At 48.0% G+C, this 26,816-nt stretch overlaps 1 protein-coding gene across 1 annotated transcript in view; it reads right to left on the reverse strand.

The window, feature by feature from the left end:
• The window catches only part of CACNA2D2 (calcium voltage-gated channel auxiliary subunit alpha2delta 2), a 581,166-nt gene that overhangs the window by 173,644 nt on the left and 380,706 nt on the right, over window positions 1–26,816 (reverse strand). Inside the window, exon 5 of the mRNA XM_065407282.1 lies at window positions 21,914–21,958. Within this exon, the coding sequence (XP_065263354.1) occupies window positions 21,914–21,958 (45 nt within the window). The remainder of the gene's footprint in view (window positions 1–21,913; window positions 21,959–26,816) is intronic.

Genomic DNA, 26,816 nt, shown 5'->3' on the forward strand with positions numbered 1-26,816 from the left:
CTGTGTAACTCTTTGGCCCAGGAAATAGAGTTACCACACGTGCTCAGTAACCATCACCGAAAACCCGGGCCATAATCTTCATATGCCCACAGGCACTAATCCATGTGAACGGCTGGAAAAGCCTGCTCAATATTAATAATAATAAATACCTATTATTACTACTAATGAATAATAATACTTAGCAAATATATCTGTTCCCTCTGGAGATCCCAAAGCACTTTACCAAGGTGGGCAAGTATCATTATTTCCCCATTGCAGATGGGAAAACCAAGACACAGAGCGAGACGTCGGTTCCCCGAGGTCTCGCAGTGAGTCAGTGGAAGAGCCAGGAACAGAACCACGATGACAAGGTGGTAGTGTCTGACCTCGGGACCCTGCTGTGTCTCTACTGATAGCATAGGAACGAAATGATGGCTGCTTTGCTAGAGAAATACGCCCCAGGTGTCCAGAAGGCATTTCCGGCACATCAATCCACCGGTAGAGCACCTCTTCAGCATCTCACAGCAAGAGATGCAAAGCTCTGAGTGCACCAGGAATTCAGGACCAGGCCTGAAAGAAGCATTAGCACCAGGGCCTAGCTCCCGAAGATATCCAGTTACATCATTTCCATTGATTTAGGGGCCGAAACACCTGGAGGAGCTGGGCCTAGGACTAGAGCTGGGAATTTTCCAATTAAACTTTTTTTTTTGGGGGGGGGGGGGTAATGTGGAAAATGCTGATTTGCCAAAATCAAAAATATTCATGGGAAAAGGTCGGTTTTGATGAATCTCCCAATTTGAAAAAAGACTGAATTCTCCTCCTCCCCCCCGAAATTACAGAAATGGGACATTCTGGAATTTTCAAAAGGAAAAGTTTCTTTTTTGGGGGTTGGAAATAACTTTGTGGTTTGAGATTTTAGTGAATTTATACTGAAAAAAGGTATTTTTTAAAAAAAGTCAGAACTGAACTGAAATGTTCTGTTGACAAAATCAGGGATTTTGGGGGGATTATTGGGTTGTGAACATTTTCGAGATTTTGACTTTTCATCCCGATTTCAGATTGGAAGATTTTTTTAGCACTCAAAAAGTCGCATGGGATGGGAAAACTTTTCCCCACCCAGCTATAAGTAGGACAGGCATGGGACCCCCTCTGAGACCACACTCCTGCATAGCTGGTTGGCATTATGGAGGACAGAGAGCTGGGACAGAGGGCTGATCTATGCCCATCTGAATAAGTCTGAATCCCCTTTAAATCCCAAACTAAAAAATATGGGGGCCTAATTCTCATTTGCACTAAAGGCCCTTTTATGCCACTGAGGGCACATCTACACTGAAGCTCAAGGAGGCATATTAATCTGTGCTAGCTCTGATTGAGCTAACATGCTAAAAATAGTGTGTAGCCATGGTGATGTGACTGGAGGGATGCTAGGCATGTTGATGTGGCTAACCCCACCTGCCCCTTGTGCCATCGCTGCTACATTCTATTTTTAGTGCACTAGCTCGATTGGAGCTAGAACAGGTATGTCTCCCTAAACTGGAATTTGCCTCGCCAGCACAAAGTGTGGACGCGCCCTCTGACTGTGTAAAAGTGCTTCAAAGTGAGTTACAGGATACAAAGGTGGGGAGGAAAGAGAGGCATAGGAGAGGGGCAGCTGTGAGCTAGTATACTGAACACAGCTCTGGGGGATCAGGACACCTGGGTTCTATTCTGGACTCTGCCACTGACCCACAGCATAACTTTGGAGAAGTCAGTTCATTCTGCTACCCCTGCCCCTAAGCCCAGGATGATGGCACTTTCTTTGCAATGGGCTTTAAGAGGCATGAACAAAAGGCTCTATGCAAATGCAAAGGAATCTTATTAGATTTCTCAGCTCTTCACATAACACAGAAATCCACACGGGTGCTGACGCCAGGGGAGCAAGATCCTGAGTTCTCCACACCATGTCCCAGCTTTTCTAAGCTGCACAGGTTATACATAACAATCAGTCTCTTGCGCTCATGTGCGCCTCTTTTTTTTTTTAATCTTTGCCAAAGGTACTGTTTAGAGATCTTTCTAGACCATTTATTTTTAAATTACCAGCCAGAGGAGAGACGAAGGGACGAGGGGGAAAAAAAAAGAAAGAAAGTTAGTTCTCGGGCTGATAGCTTATCAGAATGAAATCCAAATGTCACATTAGTTGAGAAAGTTGGGAGATTAAAATTTCTAACGCCCTTCATCTGCAGCTGACATTTCAGGGGGCTTTTCTCCCTCCCCCCCTTCTCCTCCTCTCCACATTTAACTTCTTGAGCAAAAAGCTTGCGGAGCCTGCTCTGTGCACTGGGCCTGCAGATATCTTCTTAAGGTTAATTTTTTAGGCTTTAGTTTGACCCAAGGACTGTAGTTTGTGCTGTACACACAGCGTGTGTGAGAGAGTGTAGTGCTTGTAGGCATTACACAACATCATTTGAACTGAAATGCTTTCTTTTTACAAAGCCATGATAAGTCATTATTGTTATTTACTGGGTTTTACTAGCTTGTGCCGTGCAGACCTATTCTGTGAACAGATTTTATTCCTTGTCTTGTGTATTGGCAGCCTCACCAAGCTCATACATTCGAAAATCCCGAGTCAGACCACACAAAATCCTGAGACTGGTTTAAAAACCAGGAGGGTTTTTTTAAAATAATTCCTGCTGGGATCTGTTCATTCCACTGCTGGGTTTTGAGCCTGCAGGGGTCATGTTTTCAAGCTCTTCTCCACATATCAGGGCTAGAAACTTAGTTTTTTAAATAGGAGCTGAGAGTCTCAAGTAATCACATGACTCCCAGAGCTGGGGCTTTAAGAAAAACACCAAATGTTAGGAGCTGTCTGAGGAAATCCTTGGAGGTGGCAAACCAGTGCAGAAAGGGATCCTTCATATGATGGCCTGCGTTGCAACTTCTGTTGCGATATTCGGGGCATTTTCGGTCTATCCTCTGAGGTGGAGACAGGCCTGAAGTGAATTCCCAGATCTAAAGACCCCCACACTTTGGGCAGAGCTGAATTTTGCATTTTTCTAATTATCACCTGGGATCTGCATGCCTCTGCACTCTGGGATCTGGATTCAGTTCCAAACTTTGTAGCCAGCCAATCGTAGTGACACAAACCTAAACACAGGCACCAACAGAGCCGGCTCCAGCTTTTTTGCCACCCCAAGCGATCGGCGGCAGCTCAACCGCGCCGCTTCATCCTTTGGTGGGAATTCGGCGGTGGGTCCTTCGCTCCCAGAGGGACCCGCCGCCGAATTGCTGCTGAAGACCAGGACGTGCCGCCCCTTTCCATTGGCCACCCCAAGCACCTGCTTCGTTTGCTGGTGCCTGGAGTCGGCCCTAGGCACCAAGCCCCCAAACTCTAGCGGAATCTGGCTCAGGAGTGGAATCTTGCAGCTTTGGCCCCTCTCTGCTCTGAACAGGTTTGTACTTCTCACACAGTGGGCCAGATTCTCAGTTGGTGTAGGGACAATGAAGTTACGCTGATCTACACCATCTGATGGTCTGGCCCACATTTCTGCAGCCTCTTCTATACTGTAAATGGCCTGAATCTGTCTATAAGAAACCTCCGGCTGAAGTGTCATAGCCAATATGTGGCATTAAAGCGGGGGTAGCGTCTGCTCTCAGTTACACTGAGGTAAATCCAGAATAACTTCACTGACTGCAATAGTTACTCTGCATTGACCCCTGGTGTGAGCAGCCGTTAGACTCTACCATATCTATGCTGTGCATGCACACAAACAATCTTTTCTGTACATTTCACCCGGTGGAACCAGGCTGCAGCTACTGCAAGGAACTAAACCCTCATGCCCTTTCCTAAGTGTCTCCCACATTATTAGCCAATTACTCCAGAGTACATGGAGGATGCTTGGTTGGGGTCCCTGGCTGCACTGTCAAACCACCCTTCAACGGACAGCACTCGCTCCGTCTCCCTCCCCTTGCAGGACGACAAGGTAGATGCATGCAGCAGCCTTCTGACCCCGAACTGACAGCTATTAACGATTCCCAAAAAGCTATAATGAGACCCCAAATATAGCTGCCTGCCAATCATTTCGCTCCACTGTCCATGGCCAGGCCGGCTGGTTAGAACGCTGTACATGTGGAGGAAGCAGAATGGGGGGAGGGGAGGAAGCAGTCATTGTTCCTTCTGAGCAGGCGCCCACAGTGTGGGTATAGAGCGGTGATCTGTGGAGCATATCCTTATTTGCACAGGATAGGGATGAGTACAGGACACCCATTGTGGAAGAACTGCTGGATGGAAGAACTGGTTTGGAGGGTTCTGTGCTAACTGAGTCTGTAACAAGTAGGGTACGTCTACACTGCACATTAAGTCAGGCTCTGACTCCGTTTTGAGCCCAAACTATCCACATGCAAATCAGTCCGACTCAGGCCAGCAAGCTCTCAGGATCCTGGCCCTGCTAGGGCATGGGTCAGAGCCCGGGTCCTGCTGTGATGCGGATCCAAGCCCTGTCATTCTGCAGTCTGGATACAGCTCAAGCTGCAGACCAGAGTCAGAAGGTCTGCATAGTGCAGTATGGACCTGTTAACAGGGTTGGGAGACCCAGGTCCAGCAACTGTAAATCCAGGTTTATAATGCATTGTGGACACTCAAGTTTGGAAACACCGAGCCCACAAGCCCGGGTCCCACAGACCTGGGCCTGCAATGCAGTGTAGACATACCTTTAGTGGCCTGATTGGCACTAAACATGGATCCCACATAGCAAAAGCTCAGTTAGTAACTGTGCCAGCTAATAGCACTTTGCCCCTGCCACAAGTCAAAGCTGGCACATGGCATCCTGCTGAAACTGCTTTAGCTCACTGGTTTACTGCAGTATAGATGGGACACCTTTTGTAACTGGTTTGGCCAGTTCTCCTCCTTCCCAGGATATCCCTGAGGGCATCACCCATGTGCTGCTGGTGGCTGCTCTGCAGGCACATGCCCTGGGCAGTCTGTCTCCTGCTGAGGCACTGTGGGAGAGCTGCCCGGATTTTCCCAGGATGGACTCAGACAAAGCCAGACAGCGTGGTGGGCGCCTATGCACGAATGCAGCTGGGATGGCAGAAAAGCTGCACAGTGGACACAAACCTGTGGCAAGTAAACTGACTGTGTCTCACTCCAGTTACAGAGCCACAATTAGAAGCAACTGAGCGATTTGCGATGTGTGTGTGATGTACAGAATTACTTCTGTATGCCTAGGAACACAGCAGCTACCACAGCTACAGAGACAAACAGCTTGATTCTGACCTCACTCACAATGGTTTTACGACTTCATTGACTTCCAGGAAGTTATTCCCAATTGACACTGGTGTAAATGAGATCAGAATCAGTCCCTTTTGCCTCTGACAAGGCCAGAAGCTTCAGTCCGCTGCTGGCCCCTACAATAATGCACCAATTATGTGAATTACACAGACAGCACCAATTCATGATTCTAAAGACATCGTCAAGCTGCCACGGCATTGATCATGTTTATGAACGCTAGTCATGCACATGCAAGCCTTGACAGCTTCAGCACCTCTAACTTCCCAGAGTCCTCTGCATAGCACGTCATAAGCTGCTGCTGAACGCACAGAAAGCCGTTTAGCTGCATTGCTAAGGAGCCAAGCACCTGCTGCTGCGGTGGAGTGAGGATGAGCCAGCAATGGGCGTCCTCCTCACACAAGCCTCCCGTTCAACTCAGTGAGAATTTAGCATGACCTAGCACCTAGCACAAGGGGGCCCTGGTCTGTGACTAAGCATTACAAGAATAAGAGAGAAAAGATGGTAACAATTGTTCCTTCTGGCCTTAAAATCTAAGAATTTCTGGAAGGATGGGATCTGAGTTCCTGGATCCATCCCCACCCCTATCGTTTTTTGTAGATCCAACCCCCAGATGAGCATGTTTTCAGCTCATCTCTCAAGATTTCCACCACATGGGGCCAGAATCTCACCAGAACTGCTCATGAAATAACGACACCACACAATCTGAACATGAACCACAGCCCTCATTCAGGCTCAAACCCAGACCTCTGGGCCTAAACCTGAGCCAGAGTAAGATGTGAATACAAACAAACACCACCCCCTGAAAATGCACAATTTGTTCTACAGGAGAATTGCCCTCAAGTCCATCGTCCTTAGGCAGAACAACAGGTGCCCCTGTCCTGTCACCCGCACTGAGTGACCCAATGAGCTTCACTCAGTCTAAAGTCACGTCTACACTGCACTCCGAGATGTGACTGCAGGCTCTAGTTCAGGGCTAAGGTGTGAGGAGGTGTATCTTATACCTCGCTGTGTGAGCGCAGTCAAAAGGAATCAGTTAGGCATGCCAGACGCTGAGAGGGTCTAAGGGACTGGAAGTGAGACTACATGGGGGGAATTTACATGCTGAAGGGGCCAGACGAAGATGCAAGTTACAGCAGCCTGGACTCACCCCTAAGGAATGTCTGTACTGTAATTGGGAGATGTGATTGCAGCATGTGTAGATGTACCCAGATGTAGATCAAAGCTAGCTCAAGTAACAACAACAGTGAAGTACGTACCCAGGGTCCTGGGCAAGCAGGGCTAACCCTTGCAGCTGCCTGTGGGGACTGGGAAGGGCATGAGGCAGTTAAATGAGGGAGCAGATATCTCCTAGGACAGCTGAGCAGAAGTTCTGAGGCCCGGAGACCTCGGAGCCCAAGATATTTTCATCCCTCTGTTAGGAGGATGCTGCCTTGCCCCAGACAGGTGTGCATTGGAATCCCAATCCCACTGAAGCCAGTGGGGATCGTGCAATGTACATCCCAACGTGAGGGAGCGGGGTGGGTTATGCAGCAGGATTATACAATTTGCCTGTGATGTAGTTGGCTGAGTTCACATTCAGAGGCTCTGCCATTGCTATACTCACTCTTTTAAGGGCACAACTTTCTCCATTCCCATAAACAATGAGAAACATAGCAAAGGAAACCTAGCTGCATGACGCGCCATTTCTAGACTGTCAGCTGTATCTGCGGCTACAGCTTTCCCAGTCGACATCTTGTATCAAAAAGGTCAGAGCGGGACGGTGTCTGTGTGATATCTAATGTGAGCTAGTCCTTTGTACAAACGTAGGAGGCAGGCTCAAAAGATAGGGAAGCAAATCAAATACACAAGCTTACAAATGTCTCACAAAGCAGCAGAATTGGAAAGTGGAGCGAGGTACAGGGCTCAAGTGCTGGAAAGGATGATACAAAGATGTCCCCAGTCTATACTGCCGAGCACACCATGGGTAGGCTATCCCAACCACAAAAGAAGGGGAAGTCGCGAAAAAAGCCTGCCTTCCATTTTATAACTCTGGGAAATTAATGACTTGCCACTGATCAGTGGCAAAAAATTAACACCATTGTTGTTATGGCATAAAGGACCAGATCCTCCAGGGCCGACATGGGACACAGCTCTATTGATTTCAATGGAGCTTTGCTTATAAACAGTAGCTGGGGATCCACCCTGTAGGATTTGGGCCTGTTTTGATTTAAACACTGCCCCCTGCCATAAACATAATCATAATGCCTGGAAATTTATTTTAATTTTCAACCATTCTGCCAGTGGTATCCAGCTGAGAATGTTTGTTGATTTGAACACTTCTCTAGGACTAAACATCGAATCCCTCGCTTCAGGGAAGAGGCAAAAAGTTCTTGACTTCTGTAAACATTCTGAGTGTCTTGGAGTCCCTGAGTGAACCTTCGGACAGTCCCCATTCGTTTGGGGAAAAAAATAAATTAAAAACGCGTTCAGGAAGATAGTGGAGTGTCGGCAAAATGAATAAGAAACGCAACTCTATTTTCCCTCCACATTTCAATCTGGCGTGAGGCTCATGAATGAAGTCACAGTTTCACTGAATAGGCATTGTCTATTACAACTAACTTCATTTCAGGGAGTTCTCGTGCTCAATTTAAATCTAAAAAATGGAACTAAAAAGAGAAAAAGATGCGGGTTTGCTATTTACTTCAATTGCAAGCGTCCTGCTATCTTTTTTTTATTATTTCATCATCTTTTCTGTCTTTTATTTTGGTTGGAATTAAATTAGCCGGGATTTCATTAGGAAGAAGTAATAGTTCTCATAGGGTAGAGTCCCATCCATGGAAAATTACAAGTGTTTTCAATAGGGCCCATACAATTTTGCTATAATAAAAAAAGAGAGAGAGAGAGAAAGAGAGAGAAGCCCAAATGGGAAATGATTTGAGCGCTGCCATTGACATGGATACAAACTGCTAACTTCATTTGGTTCCAGCCCTGGAAACTAAGTTCCTTTTCTTTTCTGCTTTGTTATGAGAGCTGCAGGTTTTAAAAAGCCGCGATTGCTGATGGCTCGGGAGACCTCAATGGCTTTGCAACCATCTGGAGATGGAGGGCCTGATTCATTCTCACTAGCACAATTTGCATCCTCTGGTGTGCAGTAGTAGACGCCCTAGAACGGGCAATTCACCCTGGAAAAGGGAAACAGCTGTCTCCCAGGCATTCCATAGAATGCAAGACTGCATAGGTGCCCAGCCAATGGAGACTGCTTGAAAAACCTGCTGCAGCTCCCAAGCTTTCTGGACATACCCCCTTGCAGATGGCCCCGCCCACTTTGTAGGCTGCATCAGTGGACGTGCGCGAATCATTGATGTTTTGGGGCTGACCTGTAAAATCCCTCCCCAACCCCAACCCCAGAAGTTCATTTCAAAGCTCAACTGATTTTTTTAGGTTGTTCTCAACAAAACAAAAACAAAAAAATTCATTTGGGTCAAAGGAAAAGTTTCAAACAGCGATTCAAATGGACATTTTCTAAACAAAATGCCGATTTGAAATGGTTAGTTTAGAAAATGTCCAAAATATCCTATTATTTTTCCTAGTGTTTTTCCAGACAAAACTATTTGCTGAACTTGACCCAACTTTTCGATGCTTTTAAAAAAACGTTTTTTCGGGGAATTTACTATTCGCTGAAAAAATATTGCTGAGCTCTATGCATCACATCAGCTGGTGCAGCCTAGGCAGTCTGCACTGCTTTGATTCATGTTCCAATTGGACTTTCCACTACTGAGGCCCGACTTCTGTCTGCACAACCCAGGGGACAGATGAATCAAGCCTTTAATGACACACAATTTTAGACCCAAGACCAATTTCCTAAACCACCATGCTTTGTAAAGCAATTATCAGTTTTTCCTCAGGAGTTGTCACTGCCCATTCTGCTGTGGCTTCACTGCTATTGTTATGTGAGCTAGTTGTGACCTTGCTCAGGTACGTCTACAAGGGCTGCAATCACACCTCCTAAATGCAGGGTAGACATACCCTTGGTTGCCAGAGGGGGCTACAGCTCATTTCAGGGAAATCTCATGGAGGGAAATTTGGACAGTGCTTGCTTTGGCCACTCCTGGTTCCAGCCAGTATCAGGAGACCCTTGTCTTCATGAGCACTGCCGATCACTGAAAATATTTTATAGTCAAGACTGGCCTTTTCAAAAGCCAATACTGTGTCAAGCCCATTCCAGAAACATAGGAAGATTTTCCTAGCCCTCGTCAGCTAGAGGCTGGTTTATGCCCTGAAGCACGAGGGCTTATATCCCTCATATGTTCTAATCCCATCTAATGTCACCATGGATGTTCTCATTACACATATAAATGTCTAATCCTAAAGCTAACAGCCAGAAGTTGCTGGCGTTTTGCATAGAAGCAGCCTACCTTGCACTAAGATTGCTGCTGCATAACTACCAAGGGACTCCTGCCTGGTAATAGGAGGGAGGTCTAAGAGAACGTCTACACTGTAATTAAAAGCCTGCGGCTGGTCCATGCCGGCTAACTTGGGCTCACTGGGATTGGGCTAAGAAGCTCTGCAGGGTCCTAGAGCCAGGGCTCCAGCCCAGGTCCAAACATCTACACCACAAACAGCCCTGCAAGCCCAAGCCTTGCAAGCCCGAGCCAGCTGGATAGGCCAGCCACTAGTGCCTAACTACAGTGTAGACATACCCTTAGAGGCGAGTGGGTAGCTAAGCACTTCATTTCCAGGAAGAGAGAGAGACTGCAGGAAGAGAAAGGATCGTCTTCTGGTTAAAGCAGCTGAATGCTGCCCTGGAGAATTGGATTGTATCCCTGCCTCTGACACAGAGTTCCTGTGTGATGCTAGACAAATTTTTTACAAGTGATCATTAATTGTGAGTTCCTCATTTTCAGAGTGCCCGACTTGAGCCCCTGAGGTCTGACTTGTAGAAGTGCTGAGCGCTCATAGCTGTGACTGAAGCCAATGGGAGCTGGGCTCTGCCAAATACAGTGCTACGTAATGCTAAGGACTCTGAAAAATCAGTAATTCTGTCTCCGGAGCAGGATTTGAATAGCATGCAGGAAATTAGGCCCAGGGCCACACGTTGGAGAATGACGAAACAACAAAATATTGAACAGATGTTCACTCAGTGAGCACCATCTTCCCTGTGCACTGAATGAAGCAGGGCCCTGTGCAAAAAACAGGATGTGATCATGTAGTTAAAGACTGTATTGTAATGCATACACACATGGGGGCTGAGTTAAGGTTGCAGAGGCATCCTTAATTCTGGCATTTCCTAACTTTGGAGTGCTTGACTTTGCAACCTTAACAACATTTTTTCAACTTAGGGTTTTTTTTGTTTTTTTTTTTAAACAAAATTTCATACTTTTTTTTATAAAAGCAAACTGACAATCCCCCAGAAATTCCACCACATGGAACCATTTTGACTTCCTCGTGGATCATCAGTGGAGCTGGCACCATTAACTCCACTGCAGAGAACTCTGCCACTTGGGTCTTAAACTGGGAACTATCAGGCAACCTTAACTTTGGGCATCACTACCTGTGCTACCTATCATTTTTAGCTCTTTGCCCAATCTAATTTTAAATGCTTCAAGGGATGACAGAGCTTCCAATTCTCCCCCTCGAGAAGTATGTAGGTTGATAAGCACAGGGATGATGCACAGATGCACCATGCTTATGGAGCTTCCTCGCTCTCTGTGTTTAATTAGTGGTCTTACATTAATTAAGAGATCTGTAAATAAAATCAACCCATGCCCCATCTTCTGTTTTGTCAAAGCATCTTCCTGCCCCCTGCTTTCCTTGCTCAGATTAGTCCCATGGGCTGATAAAGTCTTATACTTCCCCTCCAAGGGAAGTCACACCTGTTTGCATCTGTCACTGCTGTTTATCATTCCTGTAGCTCTCGTTAAACTTTCTGTTCCTGGGACAGCAGGAGCAGGCCATGTGACCTGTTGCTGTGTCAGCGGGGGACGACAGTGTCGGGGAGGGTTTGTCAGCGATTGCACTTTGAAGAAATCGATCTGATCTGTTTTGAATTTGCCCTCAAGCACTGTTCTTCCTTGTTATTTCAGAGCCTCTGTGACAGGAAAGCTAGATCTGAATATCTGATGCATTGTTTGGCACTCAACTACTATGTATAAATTCTAGAGGTGGTTGAATCCTATTCATCAGACTGAGCTGAGGCTTATCAGCTCATAATCCATCCCTGCTTTCTGTGCATGTATTTGTAAGTGCTCAGCCAGTAGTTTGGACTAATCCTTTTCAGATGATGGGTGCTTTGCAAGTTATTCGTTCCAACTATTTGCTGGATTCCCGATGTGCCATTGCCCATGTGGATTTGTTTCTGCTCCTTGCGTGGATTATTTGAACCAGCAATATACGGAAGAACGAATCACGCACTACAGTGTGAATTCATTCAGCTTGCAGGAGTTGCAAATATTTTCACGGGTGCCAGAGAACGTTGGTGCCCAACAAGGAAGCTGACCTCACACAGAGAATGGTTTATTCACAAATCTGGTGTTTCCTTTAGATAACCAGCTTTAATAATTTCTCCAGGCCACATCCTAAATTCATTCCTCTCTCTTTACACAAGCCAAACTATCAATGATTTCAAATGGAGTCTGCCCACGTCGGCCTGAAGGAATAGCCAAGGAAGAACTGCAGGATTTGGCCCTGAGGTGCAGATCTTGGGACCAAACCGAGTGTCTAGGCAACACCCACTAAGACGCCGTGCAGTCAACATGGCCTGACTGTTATTTTGTATGTTGCCTAGAACGTCCCAGAGGTTCCCACATTTCTTCACAGAGTGGGTGCCATCTTAACAGAGAGATTGCCATGGGGCGTTTCCCCTCCCAGTCACCCACCTGGGGACCCCTCCCCGCCCACTGAGCTCACATCCCAACCCAGCGTGCGCCACAGCAATTACTCAGGTGGGAAGTGACCTTAGGAAAGTCATATATTTTTAGCTTTGTATGTTGTAATGCACAGCTGGAACCAGATGCCCAGCTAGTGTGAAATGACCCAGCCCCGCTGTCTGGAGTGGCGCTATACTGGGACCCCAGCCGAGAAGCGACCCCTCCCATTGTAACATGGCTTGGCTTGCCGTTGATGGTGCAATTGCAGTGCTGCATTAGTGCCGTTTATCTGTGCCCAGGTGCACGTCTTGCCCCATTCGCCATGGCGATAGAGGACCACAGGGTCAGTGGTAGTAGTGGACGTGGGGACGGGGGGTGGGGGGGAGGGAGAGCAGTGCAGAAGGGTGTGTCCTGCTGCGTTCCATGGACCCAGCACTGCACCACCCGGGTTAGGGAAAAGGGCGGGAAGAGCAGGGTTAATACGGCCCCAGCTGCACCTGGCAAGTGGCAGCAGCCGCTGCTCTGCTCAGACCGCGTGGCCAGCGCAGGTCACATGTAGAGGGGGCGATCCCGCAGTCCCCCCCCGGATTTATCTCACACACCACATGCTGGAGGCCCAGCTCCAGCAGCGCTGCTCTTGTAGGCAGGTGGGCACAGACAAAGATACATGGCCCTTCCAAGGTGAACTGACTTTGGGGCTGGTGACCTCCTGGTCTCAACTCTGTTTCTACTTCTTGGTGCCTGGGTAGGGTTGTTCTGTGCTAAATGGTCATGTCCACCCCATAGCCTTCCCAGTTCAGCACCTAGCTGCGGGCTGGGGGAAACTGATCCCGTGAATCGGACTCTGGGTCAAAGGTCTGGATGCTTTCCCAGTTCTTCGCTGCTTGTCTCTGTGTAAAGGAACACGTGGGACATCGGGGGACAGGCCTGGGCTCCCAAACCAGGGTCACTCGTATGTCATTTACAATTGCTGCCCGCTGCTATTGCCTTCCACTCCGGCTAGGGAGTGTAAGTGGCTGGTAGAGGCCTAGCGGTGCAGAGTGTGGTTAACTGGGGGGGCGACAGGGGGCTCTTCGCTCACGAGGTTCTGACTTGATCACATTTCATCGCTTTTCCCCTCCAGCTGTTTAACAGCCCTGTGGAGGGAAGGGGCGGCAGCAGCAGGAAAAACTCCTTCCATCGCTGTGCCTGAGCCGGGTCTTAGAAGTGGGAGGGGAGCTCAGTCAGATGAAGAAACAGCTACTTCCTGCCAGCCCAGGGCTCAGAGAACAATTAACAGCGGGGGCTTGTACTTAGGGCATCTTTCATCCTGAAGGACCCCAAAGTACTTTACCACCCCCATACCCAGGCAACCTATCACGTGCCACTAAAATGCAGCCACCTCTGGGGTGAGGTAGGGCAGCAGCGAATGCCTGTGAAGTGCTTTGATCAGACAAAGCACTAGCTAAGCGCTATCATCATGAAATGTAACTGGCACATGTCGACCCCCTTGGGAGCCCTGGGAAATTCAAGCTGTCTGGTTTATATTTAAAGCACTGATTGCCAGCATCACAGGACGGCTTTGCCGGGAGGGGGGTCGAGAATTAGATTCAGTCTCTAATTAAAGGTTTGCTCCTCATTTGAATTTCAGATACCAGCTTTAATTTTAGAAACTTTCCCAGGCAGCAGAGCGGCTTGCCTTAGTGAACATGCACCTGGATCCCCCTGAGACTGGCTCCGGCTGACGACCCATCACTGTCAGAGCACAGAGTCAGGGGGCAGCCGCTGAGTCTCTCTGCATGGGCCTACACTACAGCCAGGAGCCATCCCCTAGTGTCCAGCCCAAGCAGCTGGGCTAGGCCTGGGGGAGAAACCTGGGGGTCGTAGGGCGAGGAGGAGGAATCTGCCCCAGTCTGTGGGATGGAGGCGCCCTAATGGCTGGAGTAGCCTAGCAGTTCTCATCTGCAGGAGGAAGCGCAGGAAGGCCATGCCCTCCCAATCATGCTGTACAGGGAGTGCCCGCCACCCCAAGCGGGGCTCTGCAGTGTGCAGTGCATACCCTCTCTGCAATGCAGAGCCATCCTGTGCACTCTGGTTCTGCTTCCTGGGTGACGGCGGACATGGGGTTGCACTGGGCACTAAGTGGACCCTCTCAGAAATTGCCTGGTGTAACAGAACAGCATAGCACTGGCTCTTAGGGACCGTAACCAGTTACTGCTAGGGAGCCCAGCTGGCTCAGCCAGAGAGACAGCACTTGCTACAGTCATATGTCTGGAGTTATGCTCATTCTAAAGATCCCAAGGCATCTTGTAATCACGCTCCAACAGCCAGTGCTCCTGCCCCACAGCGCCCCCTGCTGGGAGAAGATGGACTGGAGAAACTGGGAGCTTCCCCCCGACAGCCAGTGCTCCTGCCCTGCCCTCTAAAGTGCCCCCTGCTGGGAGAGGCTGGGGCTGGAATAGCTGGGAGCTCCCCCACAGTCCTGTGTAAGGGGTATAGAGCATAGATATGTCTTGAATAATTACTAAATATTAATTCCTCCTGGCCATCAGAGAAGCTATCCACTTCTGTTTATCTCAAAATAGGATCCACCTAGGAAGTAAAGACAATAAGAAAATGATTTTGTCTAAGGACCCAAATAAAAGGAAGTTCTTCTTCACGCAGCGCACAGTCAACTTGTGGAACTCCTTACCTGAGGAGGTTGTGAAGGCTAGGACTATAACAGAGTTTAAAAGAGAACTGGATAAATTCATGGTGGTTAAGTCCATTAATGGTTATTAGCCAGGACGGGTAAGGAATGGTGTCCCTAGCCTCTGTCTGTCAGAGGGTGGAGATGGATGGCAGGAGAGAGATCACTTGATCATTGCCTGTTAGGTTCACTCCCTCTGGGGCACCTGGCATTGGCCACTGTCGGTAGACAGGATACTGGGCTAGATGGACCTTTGGTCTGACCCGGTACGGCCTTTCTTATGTTCTTAAGTTCTTATGAGTGGTGGGACAGCGAGAAGAGGGACTGAAAGAAGAACGCAGGACGCCAGAATGAAGCCACAGAGCGGCTTTCAAAATTATGGAGTGCCAAGCGGACACACTCCAGGCGATACTAGCTCTTCAAACCGAGCTGCTCTGCTCCCACCCTCCCCTGCAGCCACTGTTGCAAAACTCTTTCCCATGCTCCCCCCCAGACACCGCCAACACACTCTTATCAACCTCCTGGCTCCAGTCTATATCCGCAGCATTCCACTCCTCCCCCCCACAGTCCAGCACTGTGGACTCCCTCTACCCTCTACCCACTGCACTCAACACCCATCCCTCTGCAGTTTGGCCCTGCTGAAGTACAGTACACGCTGCATTGTACTCCAAAGGAGAAGGTTGGATATGATCCCTGGACATATACAAATCTTTAGCTGTCTCGGGACCCCTACTCCTCCTGGGACCTTCCCTTCGCCTGTCCCCCTCACTGTTGATGTTTTTTTTGGTTTGACTCTCTCCTCCAGTTGTTGTTTTTTAATAAAAGAATTGTGCTGGTTTGAAACCAATCCTTATTCTATTAACTGAAAGCAAAAAGAGCCCTGCAAAGCAACATACAATTATGTTAAACCCACATATTGCATCATCTGCACCAATCCCTCCTAGTATTACAAGCACTGCACTCCTGAGCATAGCAACAAATATTAGTGGCTTTCAGCTTTAAATTGCTGCCTCAAGGCATCCCTGATCCTTATGGCCCTGCGCTGCGCCCCTCTAATAGCCCTGGTCTCTGGCTGTTCAAACTCAGCTTCCAGGCGCTGAGTCTCTCCGGTCCAGCCCTGAGTGAAGCTTTCACCCTTCCCCTCACAAATATTATGGAGCATACAGCACGCAGCTATAAGCATAGGAATATTGTCATCGGCCAGGTCCAGCTTCCCACAGAGGCAGCGCCAGCGGGCTTTTAAACGGTCAAAAGCACACTCAACAGTCAATCTGCACTTGCTCAGCCTCCTTGCTGCTGTCAAGTTGCCCCATGTATGGCTTCATAAGCCACAGCATTGAGAGGTAGGCGGGGTCTCCCAGGATCATAATGGGCATTTTGACTTCCCCTACGGTGATCTTCTGGTCCAGGAAGAAAGTCCCTGCTTGCAGCTTCCTGAACAGGCCAGTGTTCCAAAAGATGTGTACGTCATGCACCTTTCCGGACCAGCCTGCGTTAATGTCTGTGAAATGCCCACGGTGATCGACTAGCGCCTGGAGAACCATTGAGAAATACCCCTTGCGATTAATGTACTGGGTAGGTAGGTGGTCTGGTGCCAGAATTGGAATATGCATGCCATCTATTGCCCCTCTGCAGCTAGGGAAGCCTATTTGTGCAAAGCCATCCACAATGTCATGCACGTTGCCCAGAGTCACGGTCTTTCGGAGCAGGATGATATTAATGGCCCTGCACACTTCCATCAACACGAGTCCAACGGTTGACTTTCCCTCTCCGAACTGGTTAACGACCAATTGGTGGCAGTCTGGAGTAGCCAGCTTCCAGAGTGCAATCGCCAGGCGCTTCTCCAATGACAGGACAGCTCTCATTCTCGTGTCCTTGCACTGCAGGGCCGGGGCGATCTCATCACACAGTCCCATGAATGTGGCTTTCCTCATCCAAAAGTTCTGCAGCCACTGCTCGTCATCCCAGACGTGTATGACGATGTGATCCCACCACTGGTGCTTGTTTCCCAAACCCAAAAGCAGCATTCCACTGTGGTCAGCACCTCCGTGAATGCCACAAATAATCTCGTGTCGTAGCTACTACGCGTGGCAAGATCAATGTTGCCTTTGTAGTTTAAGGAATAACTCCACTGCCACTCGTGACGTGTTAGTTAGAGTGAGCAGCATACTGGTGAGCAGTTTGGGATCCATTCCTGCAGCCCGAAGAGGCAGGGCGCGCAGTACACAAACCATTGAAAAATGTCGCCAAATGTGGACGGAAGCACAGGGATTTCTGGGATGCAAAGCAATGCATCACAGGTCATTGGGACAGGATCCAGAATGCCATGCAACCCCCTCCGCTTTCCCACAAATCTTAGCGGCAGAAGAGAAAAAGGTGCTCTGTGGGATAGCTGCCCAGAGTGCACTGCTCCGAATACCACTGCAAGTGCCGCAAGTGTGAACACATTATTGCACAGGCAGCTGACATTGTGAACGCACAACAGCGGTTTCCTTTCAGTGTTCTCTGAGCAGCGCTTTAACTGCCAGCGCTGTAACATTGCCACTGTAGAAGTGCCCTGATAGTTGATCCAAAGATGGGTGAGGAAGCTGCAAATTAAACAAACTATGCATAACTGGCTGTGAGACTGAAGGTCAAATAGGGCAAACTGGCTGTTACCCTAAGAAACTCAAACCACATGTTTTCACCCCAAATTATCAACTATACATTTGTTTTCCTAATAAATCAAATACACCACGGATAATCTGTTTTGTCCTATCAATATGTTTTTTACTCTGAATTAGAAGCTGCACGTTTATCTGCTCTGTGAATCTGGTAAACTCACTCTTTATAGATGGATAATATCTCTTGTTCTATTGCAAGCCCTAAATAATGTGAAATGCTCATATAAAATCAAAGCCTGTATCCACCAAATTTAAAGGCTTAGAATGGATTTTGTTTGTTTCCTTGGTAAATGATTGCTGCACTCTAGGAGTCATAGGCACAAACAAAAAGGTGGAAAGATATAATCACCTAACCACAGTATAACTTGGAATTATTAAAAAAAATTGCTTAAAAAGGGGGAAATTTCAATTAACAACATGGGCTAATACTGAACTTAAATCCCTGAACTGAATCGAACTAAAAAGCCTCCGATAAGGATTGAAGAAATTTATTATTCACCCGCGTCATCTACTTGATACCAACAGAAGCGGCAGAGAAACTGAAAGGGGTGAAAGCTGAGCACTCATGTGGCAACGGGCCAACGGAAATCCAAGGATGCCCCCCTCCAATGAGCCCAGGATTTAGGGTATATAAATCTGAGGTCACCATGGGGGACCCCAGACTTGACTGAATCCCTGCATTGCAACAGACTCCTGGACCAGCGACGTGGAACGGACTCTCCCGACAACCCAGGGTTAACCAGATAAGAAGTGGTGAGATTTCATGTCAAAGATTGTATTCCTCCTTTATGTATACATAAATAACTGAAGGGTACCTTGTTCAGTCTAGACTCTCCAGTGAGACATCAAGTAACCATATTTTAGATTTTAACTCATGCTCTATGTATGAGCTCCTTTATAAACCCAAGCAAACTGGCCTAAGAGAGATTTGAACCATAACTTCAAGTAATTGCTTTTGATATTCTAAACTTGTCCCTCATCCCCAATCTATTCATATAGCAGGGAGCACACTCTTAAAAGTGCCAAGTATCAGAGGGGTAGCCGTGTTAGTCTGAATCTGTAAAAAGCAACAGAGGGTCCTGTGGCACCTTTAAGACTAACAGAAGTATTGGGAGCATAAGCTTTCGTGGGTAAGAACCTCACTTCTTCAGATGCAAGTAATGGAAATCTCCAGAGGCAGGTATAAATCAGTATGGAGATAACGAGGTTAGTTCAATCAGGGAGGGTGAGGTGCTCTGCTAGCAGTTGAGATGTGAACACCAAGGGAGGAGAAACTGCTTCTGTAGTTGGATAGCCATTCACAGTCTTTGTTTAATCCTGATCTGATGGTGTCAAATTTGCAAATGAACTGGAGCTCAGCAGTTTCTCTTTGGAGTCTGGTCCTGAAGTTTTTTTGCTGTAATATGGCTACCTTTACATCTGCTATTGTGTGGCCAGGGAGGTTGAAGTGTTCTCCTACAGGTTTTTGTATATTGCCATTCCTGATATCTGACTTGTGTCCATTTATCCTCTTGCGTAGTGACTGTCCAGTTTGGCCAATGTACATAGCAGAGGGGCATTGCTGGCATATGATGGCCTATATAACATTGGTGGACATGCAGGTGAATGAGCCGGAGATGTTGTAGCTGATCTGGTTAGGTCCTGTGATGGTGTTGCTGGTGTAGATATGTGGGCAGAGTTGGCATCGAGGTTTGTTGCATGGGTTGGTTCCTGAGTTAGAGTTGTTATGGTGCGGTGCGTGGTTGCTGGTGAGAATATGCTTAAGGTTGGCGTGTTGTCTGTGGGCGAGGACTGGCCTGCCTCCCAAGGTCTGTGAAAGTGAGGGATCATTGTCCAGGATGGGTTGTAGATCACTGATGATGCGTTGGAGAGGTTTAAGCTGAGGACTGTAGGTGATGGCCAGTGGAGTTCTGTTGGTTTCTTTTTGGGGCCTGTCTTGTAGCAGGAGGCTTCTGGGTACACGTCTGGCTCTGTTGATTTGTTTCTTTATTTCCTTGTGTGGGTATCGTAGTTTTGAGAATGCTTGGTGAAGATCTTGTAGGTGTTGGTCTCTGTCTGAGGGGTTGGAGCAGATGCGATTGTACCTCAGTGCTTGGCTGTAGACGATGGATCGTGTGGTGTGTCTGGGGTGGAAGCTGGAGGCATGAAGGTAGGCGTAGCGGTCGGTGGGTTTTCGGTATAGGGTGGTGTTAACGTGGCCATCGCTTATTTGTACGGTGGTGTCTAGGAAGTGGACCTCCCGTGTAGATTGGTCCAGGCTGAGGTTGATGGTGGGGTGGAAGCTGTTGAAATCATGGTGGAATTCTTCCAGGGTCTCCTTCCCATGGGTCCAGATGATGAAGATGTCATCAATGTAGCGTAGGTAGAGAAGGGGCGTGAGTGGACGAGAGCTGAGGAAGCGTTGTTCCAGGTCAGCCATAAAAATGTTGGCATATTGTGGGGCCATGCGGGTGCCCATAGCGGTGCCACTGGTCTGGAGGTATATATTGTCACCAAATTTGAAATAATTGTGCGTGAGGATAAAGTCACAGAGCTCAGCAATAAGTTGTGCTGTGTCATCATCAGGGATACTGTTCCTGACAGCTTGTATTCCATCTGTGTGTGGGATGTTTGTGTAGAGAGCCTCTACATCCATGGTGGCTAGGATGGTGTTTTCTGGGTGGTCACCAATGCATTGTAGTTTTCTCAGGAAATCTGTGGTGTCACGGAGATAGCTGGGAGTGCTGGTGGCGTAGGGTCTGAGTAGGGAGTCCACATATCCAGACAGTCCTTCAGTGAGAGTGCCAATGCCCGAGATGATGGGGCGTCCAGGATTTCCAGGTTTGTGGATTTTGGGTAGTAGATAGAATAACCCCGGTCGGGGCTCTAAGGGTGTGTTGATTTGTTCCTGTGTTAGTGTAGGGAGTGTCCTGAGTAGATGGTGCAGTTTCTTAGTGTATTCCTCAGTGGGATCTGAGGAAAGTGGCCTGTAGAATTTGGTATTGGAGAGTTGTCTGGCAGCCTCCTTCTGGTAGTCAGACCTGTTCATGATGACAACAGCACCTCCTTTATCAGCCTCTTTGATGATAATGTCAGGGTGGTTTCTGAGGCTGTGGATGGCATTGCGTTCTGCACGACTTAGGTTATGAGGCAAGCGATGTTGTTTTTCCACAATTTCTGCCTCTGCACGTCGGCGGAAGCATTCTATGTATAGGTCCAGACTGTCATTTCGACCCTCAGGAGGAGTCCATGTGGAGTTCTTCTTCCTGTGTTGTTGGTGGGAGGGTATCTGTGTATCAGTGCGCTGTTCAGTGTTATCTTGAAAGTATTCTTTGAGTCGGAGGCGGCGAAAGTAGGCTTCCAGATCACCGCAGAACTGTATCATGTTCGTGGGGGTGCTGGGGCAAAAAGAGAGTCCCCGAGATAGGACAGACTCTTCTGCTGGGTTGAGTGTGTAGCTGGATAAATTGACGATATTGCTGGGTGGGTTAGGGGTACCCCAGTTGTGGCCCCATGTGGCAGGTAGGATTTTAGACAGCTTACGGTCCTTTTTCCTTTGTAGAGAGGTGAAGTGTGTAATGTAGATCTCCTGTCTTATTATAGTAAAGTCCTTAAAAGTGCCTTACAAACATGTACATTCTGACTCCTTGGAGAAATGTTAGAAGGGTGATAAATTTGTTAGGTACTAAAGAACTGATGATCCTAAGCAAATGTGATAAAAAATCTTAGTAATTTGCATTGTTCCTTGGTAAAACTGCTGAGCCTCAACCCTACTCTGTGACAACTGCTTGCAAGGCTGTATTGGGGTGTGTAGAACATAACTGGAACATTGGTTCTGTCTACACTTGATTGGTGAACTGTTGGTTGTATACTAATGTGGTTCTCGGTGAAGTAATAAATTGCTGTTTGGTTAAGAATAACCCAGTGTCCTGATTTGAGAAATACTGTTCAAGTTAAAAGTTGACCTAAGAAGAACCTAGTGTTAAGTTGGTAAGCTATTGCCCCCTGGACTCGATAAAAAGAGGTTCTCCTATTAGATTCCATTCTAATATCACACACATCAAATTAGCAATTTGTTAGATTTCAGCATTAAAATCTAAAAAGTACCTCAGCAAAGTCATAATATTGACCCCTATCCACGTTGATACCTGTCCCATTCCCTACAGCACCCCCTGCTGGGAGAGGTTGGGACTGAAGTAGCTGGCAGTTCTCCCACAGCCAGTGCTCCTGCCCCTGCCCCTGCCACGCAATGAGTCCAGCTATTAAAACTAGGAACTTGCCATGAGTTCCCAGACCTAGTAGTCAAACACCCTGTATTGATATGAACCCGAGTGAACTAGGTCCTGTTCCCCTGTCTGTGATAAGTTTGCCATGTAAAAGGTCGTGCTCCTGCCAACAGCTGCCACAGGAGCAGGTTCCATGCATTGTATCAGAGTGGGTCAGGCAGAGTAGAGCGTCAGCCCAGGCCCACCCCCTACCTGTGACTATTGGAGGATGCAGGGATTATACTCACATATTCCGTGTCTGCCTTGGAGTCGTAGTATTCAATATCCTCCTCCTGCAAAGAAAAGGTAAAAGCTCCGGTTAGTGCTGTGCACAGCCCTGGCTGGCAGGCCCACGCCACCCCAAACGCTCGCAGAGGCTGTTCAGTCCCCTGCCTCCCCACTGGCCAGGTTCCTGGAAACAAGGTTCAGAAGGAGGTTCCCAAGAGAAAAATGGGAGCTTTAAAACAAACCCCATGCCTGAACCGTCGCAGTGACCATCAGATGGGTCCAGCTTCCCCTTCCTCCATCCCTTTGCACTTTATTTCTTTCTGTTTCTAAGGCTTGGTCTACACTTACCCCCCAATTCGAACTAAGGTACGCAACTTCAGCTACGTGAATAACGTAGCTGAAGTTCGAAGTACCTTAGTTCGAACTTACCTCGGTCCACACGCGGCAGGAAGGCTCCCCCGTCGATGCCGCGGTACTCCTCTCGTCTAGCTGGAGTACCGCAGTCGACGGCGATCACTTCCTGGTTTGACTTATCGCGTCCAGACAAGACACGATAAGTCGAACCCAGAACTTCGATTCCCAGCCGCCGAACTAGCGGCTGGGTGTAGACATACCCTAAGAGTCGGTGTTAATTGTAGCACTTGCTTCACCATCTCCGCCTTGATAATGTCAGAGTGGGGGATATGACATCACGGCCTACCACCTCTCCTCCTGCCTGACCTTCACAACCTTAGTGGCATCTAAGTGCATCATCACAGTGAGGTTGTGATGTCACTGATCATCACCTCTCCTGCTTGGTGACATCATGATGCATCATCATGGGGGGGGGCTTGGTGACATCACAGTGCCTTGTCCAAGAAGAGGCTGTGATGTCACAGCCCCAAAGAACGTTACTTTACATCAACCACAAGTTAGTGAGCCATCTGCAGGAATCATTGGGAGGAATCTATAGAGAGTATAGAGACACAAGGAAGAAAGGAGAGCAGCAGTGTACGGATGCTGGACTTCAGAAAAGCAGACTTTGACTCCCTCAGGGAACTGATGGGCGGGATCCCCTGGGAGAATAACATGAGGGACAAAGGAGTCCAGGAGAGCTGGCTGTATTTTAAAGAATCCTTATTGAGGTTGCAGGAACAAACCATCCCAATGTGTAGAAAGAATAGTAAATATGGCAGGCGACCAGCTTGGCTTAACAGTGAAATCCTTGCTGATCTTAAACACAAAAAAGAAGCTTACAAGAAGTGGAAAATTGGACAAATGACCAGTGTTGTGGAAAAAGTCACCCACGCATCATTTTGATCAGAGACTCAAGCTTGAGGCCCGTTTATTTAATACATACCAACGCGTTGGGGATAGCAGCCAGATACTGCTCCCCCGATACAAGCATGCAAAGCCTTTTTAAAGTTACAAACCACAAACAGATTACACGCTGTTCCAGTAATGATAACCATATCAGGAATAGGAGAGTTAGGGTCTTTCCGTACTTTCCGGCACTCTTTTGCAATCTTTCCAGAACTGGGTGCAAATTGAGTTAAGGACTTCTTGGTGGTTTCCGACAATGTCATTTCTTTGCCTTATATGGGGTGCCCGTTACACGGATGTTCCAGGCAGGGTACAGTTACATAATGGGGTGCTTATGCAGTTGGAGTAGGGGAAGGCATGGTTACACAAAAGAGGTAAGGGGAGGCATGATTAGTCATTTTGGCTGATTGCTTTATGCTTATTGCGTCACACAAGCGGTTATTATATTTTAACAGTCATAGGCACACATATTCCTGTTGCTGGGGCTTCTTATCCCTCTTCTCCCCGGTCCCCCTCCCTCCTCCGGTCATACCTTTGACTATTACTGTTAGGAAGCACAACACTTAGCTTGGTTCAGGCTTGGGCCTGTTAGCCGCTGGGCGGGCCCAGGCCAAGCAGGAAAGCCTATAGTAATAGGGCTAGCTTAATTTTGCCCCACACCAGGGAGGAGTATAAATATATTGCTCAGGCATGCAGGAGTGAAATCAGGAAGGCCAAATCACACTTAGAGTTGCAGCTAGCAAGAGATGTTAAGAGTAACAAGAAGGGTTTCTTCAGGTATGTTAGCAACAAGAAGAAAGTCAAGGAAAGTGTGGGCCCCTTACTGAATGAGGGAGGCAACCTAGTGATAGAGGATGTGGAAAAAGCTAATGTACTCAATGCTTTTTTTGCCTCTGTCTTCACGAACAAGGTCAGCTCCCAGACTGCTTCACTGGGAGGCACAGCATGGGGAGGAGGTGACCAGCCCTCTGTGGAGAAAGAAGTGGTTCAGGACTATTTAGAAAAGCTGGATGAGCACAAATCCATGGGGCCGGATGCGCTGCATCCGAGAGTGCTAAAGGACTTGGCGGATGTGATTGCAGAGCCATTGGCCATTATCTTTGAAAACTCATGGCAATCAGGGGAGGTCCCGGATGACTGGAAAATGGCTAATGTAGTGCCCATCTTTAAAAAAGGGAAGAAGGAGGATAACTACAGGTCAGTCAGCCTCACCTCAGTCCCTGGAAAAATCATGGAGCAGGTCCTCAAGGAATCAATTCTGAAGCACTTAGAGGAGAGGAAAGTGATCAGGAACAGTCAGCATGGATTCACCAAGGGCAAGTCATGTCTGACTAACCTAATTGCCTTCTATGAGGAGATAACTGGGTATGTGGATGGGGGGCAAGCAATGGATGTGTTATTCCTTGACTTTAGCAAAGCTTTTGATACGGTCTCCCACAGTATTCTTGCCAGCAAGTTAAAGAAGTATGGGCTGGATGAATGGACTGTAAGGTGGATAGAAAGCTGGCTAGATGGTCGAGCTCAATGGGTAGTGATCAATGGCTCCATGTCTAGTTGGCAGCCGGTATCAAGCGGAGTGCCCCAAGGGTCGGTCCTGGGGCCGGTTTTGTTCAACATCTTCATTAATGATCTGGAGGATGGCATGGACTGCACTCTCAGCAAATTTGCAGATGATACTAAACTGGGAGGAGTGGTAGATATGCTGGAGGGTAGGGATAGGATAGAGAGGGACCTAGACAAATGAGAGGATTGGACCAAAAGAAACCTGATGAGGTTCAACAAGGACAAGTGCAGAGTCCTATACTTAGGATGGAAGAATCCCATGCACTGCTACAGACTAGGGACCGAATGGCTAGGCAGCAGTTCTGCAGAAAAGGAACTACGGGTTACAGTGGACGAGAAGCTGGATATGAGTCAACAGTGTGCCCTTGTTGCCAAGAAGGCTAACAGCATTTTGTGCTGTATAAGTAGGGGCACTGCCAGCAGATCGAGGGACGTGATCATTCCCCTCTATTCGGCATAGGTGAGGCCTCATCTGGAGTACTGTGTCCAGTTTTGGGCCCTACACTACAAGAAGGATGTGGAAAAATTGGAAAGAGTCCAGCGAAGGGCAACAAAAATGATTAGGGGGCTGGAACACAGGACTTATGAGGAGAGGCTGAGGAAACTGGGATTGTTTAATCTGCAGAAGAGAAGAATGAGGGGGGATTTGATAGCTGCTTTCAACTACCTGAAAGGGGGTTCCAAAGAGGATGGATCTAGACTGTTCTCAGTGGTAGCAGATGACAGAACAAGGAGTAATGGTCTCAAGTTGCAGTGGGGGAGGTTTAGGTTGGATATTAGGAAAAACTTTTTCACTAAGAGGATGGTGAAGCACTGGAATGGGTTACCTAGGGAGGTGGTGGAATCTTCTTCCTTAGAGGTTTTTAAGGTCAGGCTTGACGAAGCCCTGGCTGCGATGATTTAGTTGTGGATTGGTCCTGCTTTGAGCAGGGGGTTGGACTAGATGATCTCCTGAGGTCCCTTCCAACCCTGATATTCTATGATTCTATCTTGTAGGAGATCAGACTAGATCAGTGGTTCTCAAACTTTTTTTCCGCGGACCACTTGAAAATTGCTGAGGGTCTCGGTGGACCACTTAATAATCTTTCCAAACATTGTTTGTACCGTTAGCTAACTACTGTAAAGCACTTTGGATAAAAGTGCTATATAAAAAAAACCCTTAACAATAATTAATGTTTTTTGTTCTACATATAAAAGCACACAACTCATATTTTAATCACTAGTCTTAACTTTCTAATGTAATGGATGTGCCCTCTCTCCCCCACGGCGGCAGCCCCGAGCTGGGGCTGGGAAGGAGGGGGTCTCTCCCCAGCCCAGAGCTGAGGCTGGGAAGGAGGGGGTCTCTCCCCAGCCCAGAGCTGGGGCTGGGAAGGAGGGGGTCTCTCCCCAGCCCAGAGCTGGGGCTGGGAAGGAGGGGGTCTCTCCCCAGCCCAGAGCTGAGGCTGGGAAGGAGGGGGTCTCTCCCCAGCCCAGAGATGAGGCTGGGAAGGAGGGCCATCTCTCCTCGGCAGCTGCAGCCCTGGAGCTGGGGAAAGTCTCCTCTTTCTCTAGCCGCCGCATCCCTGCAAGTCCCAAATTCCCCCCATTCCCTCCACTAATTAGGTGGGTGGCCCTTCATTCTCTTGTGTGCGGCTACCCAGGCACTCACCTTAGAGGGAACTATATGTGGATCACCTGAATGGAGCTCACGGACCACCGGTGGACTGCGGATCACAGTTTGAGAACCCCTGTACTAGATGATCACAATGCTTCTCTGTTATCAGAGGTGGTCGTGGTGGAGTTGGGGGAAGGCTGGAAATGCCATGAGCCCCGCCCTCCCCTTCACCCCCCGTAGCAGCAGAAGCAAACAGCCTGAAAAATAAAAAGCAGCTTCACCATTCCCTTGGAGAAATCCATGTAATTAATTTGGGGTATTTAGAAACCATTTATGCAGAAAGGTCTGCTCTGATTCCTCGTCCCGCGTGCTAGGACATGCGGCAGCTGATAAAATTCATAAAGAGAAAGGCAATTCAGAGAGCAGTAATACTGTCAAAATAGAATTTTATATTCCATCCAAAG

The sequence above is a fragment of the Emys orbicularis genome, chromosome 7 (genome assembly GCF_028017835.1).
Source record: "Emys orbicularis isolate rEmyOrb1 chromosome 7, rEmyOrb1.hap1, whole genome shotgun sequence".
Classification (NCBI taxonomy): Eukaryota; Metazoa; Chordata; order Testudines; family Emydidae; genus Emys; species Emys orbicularis.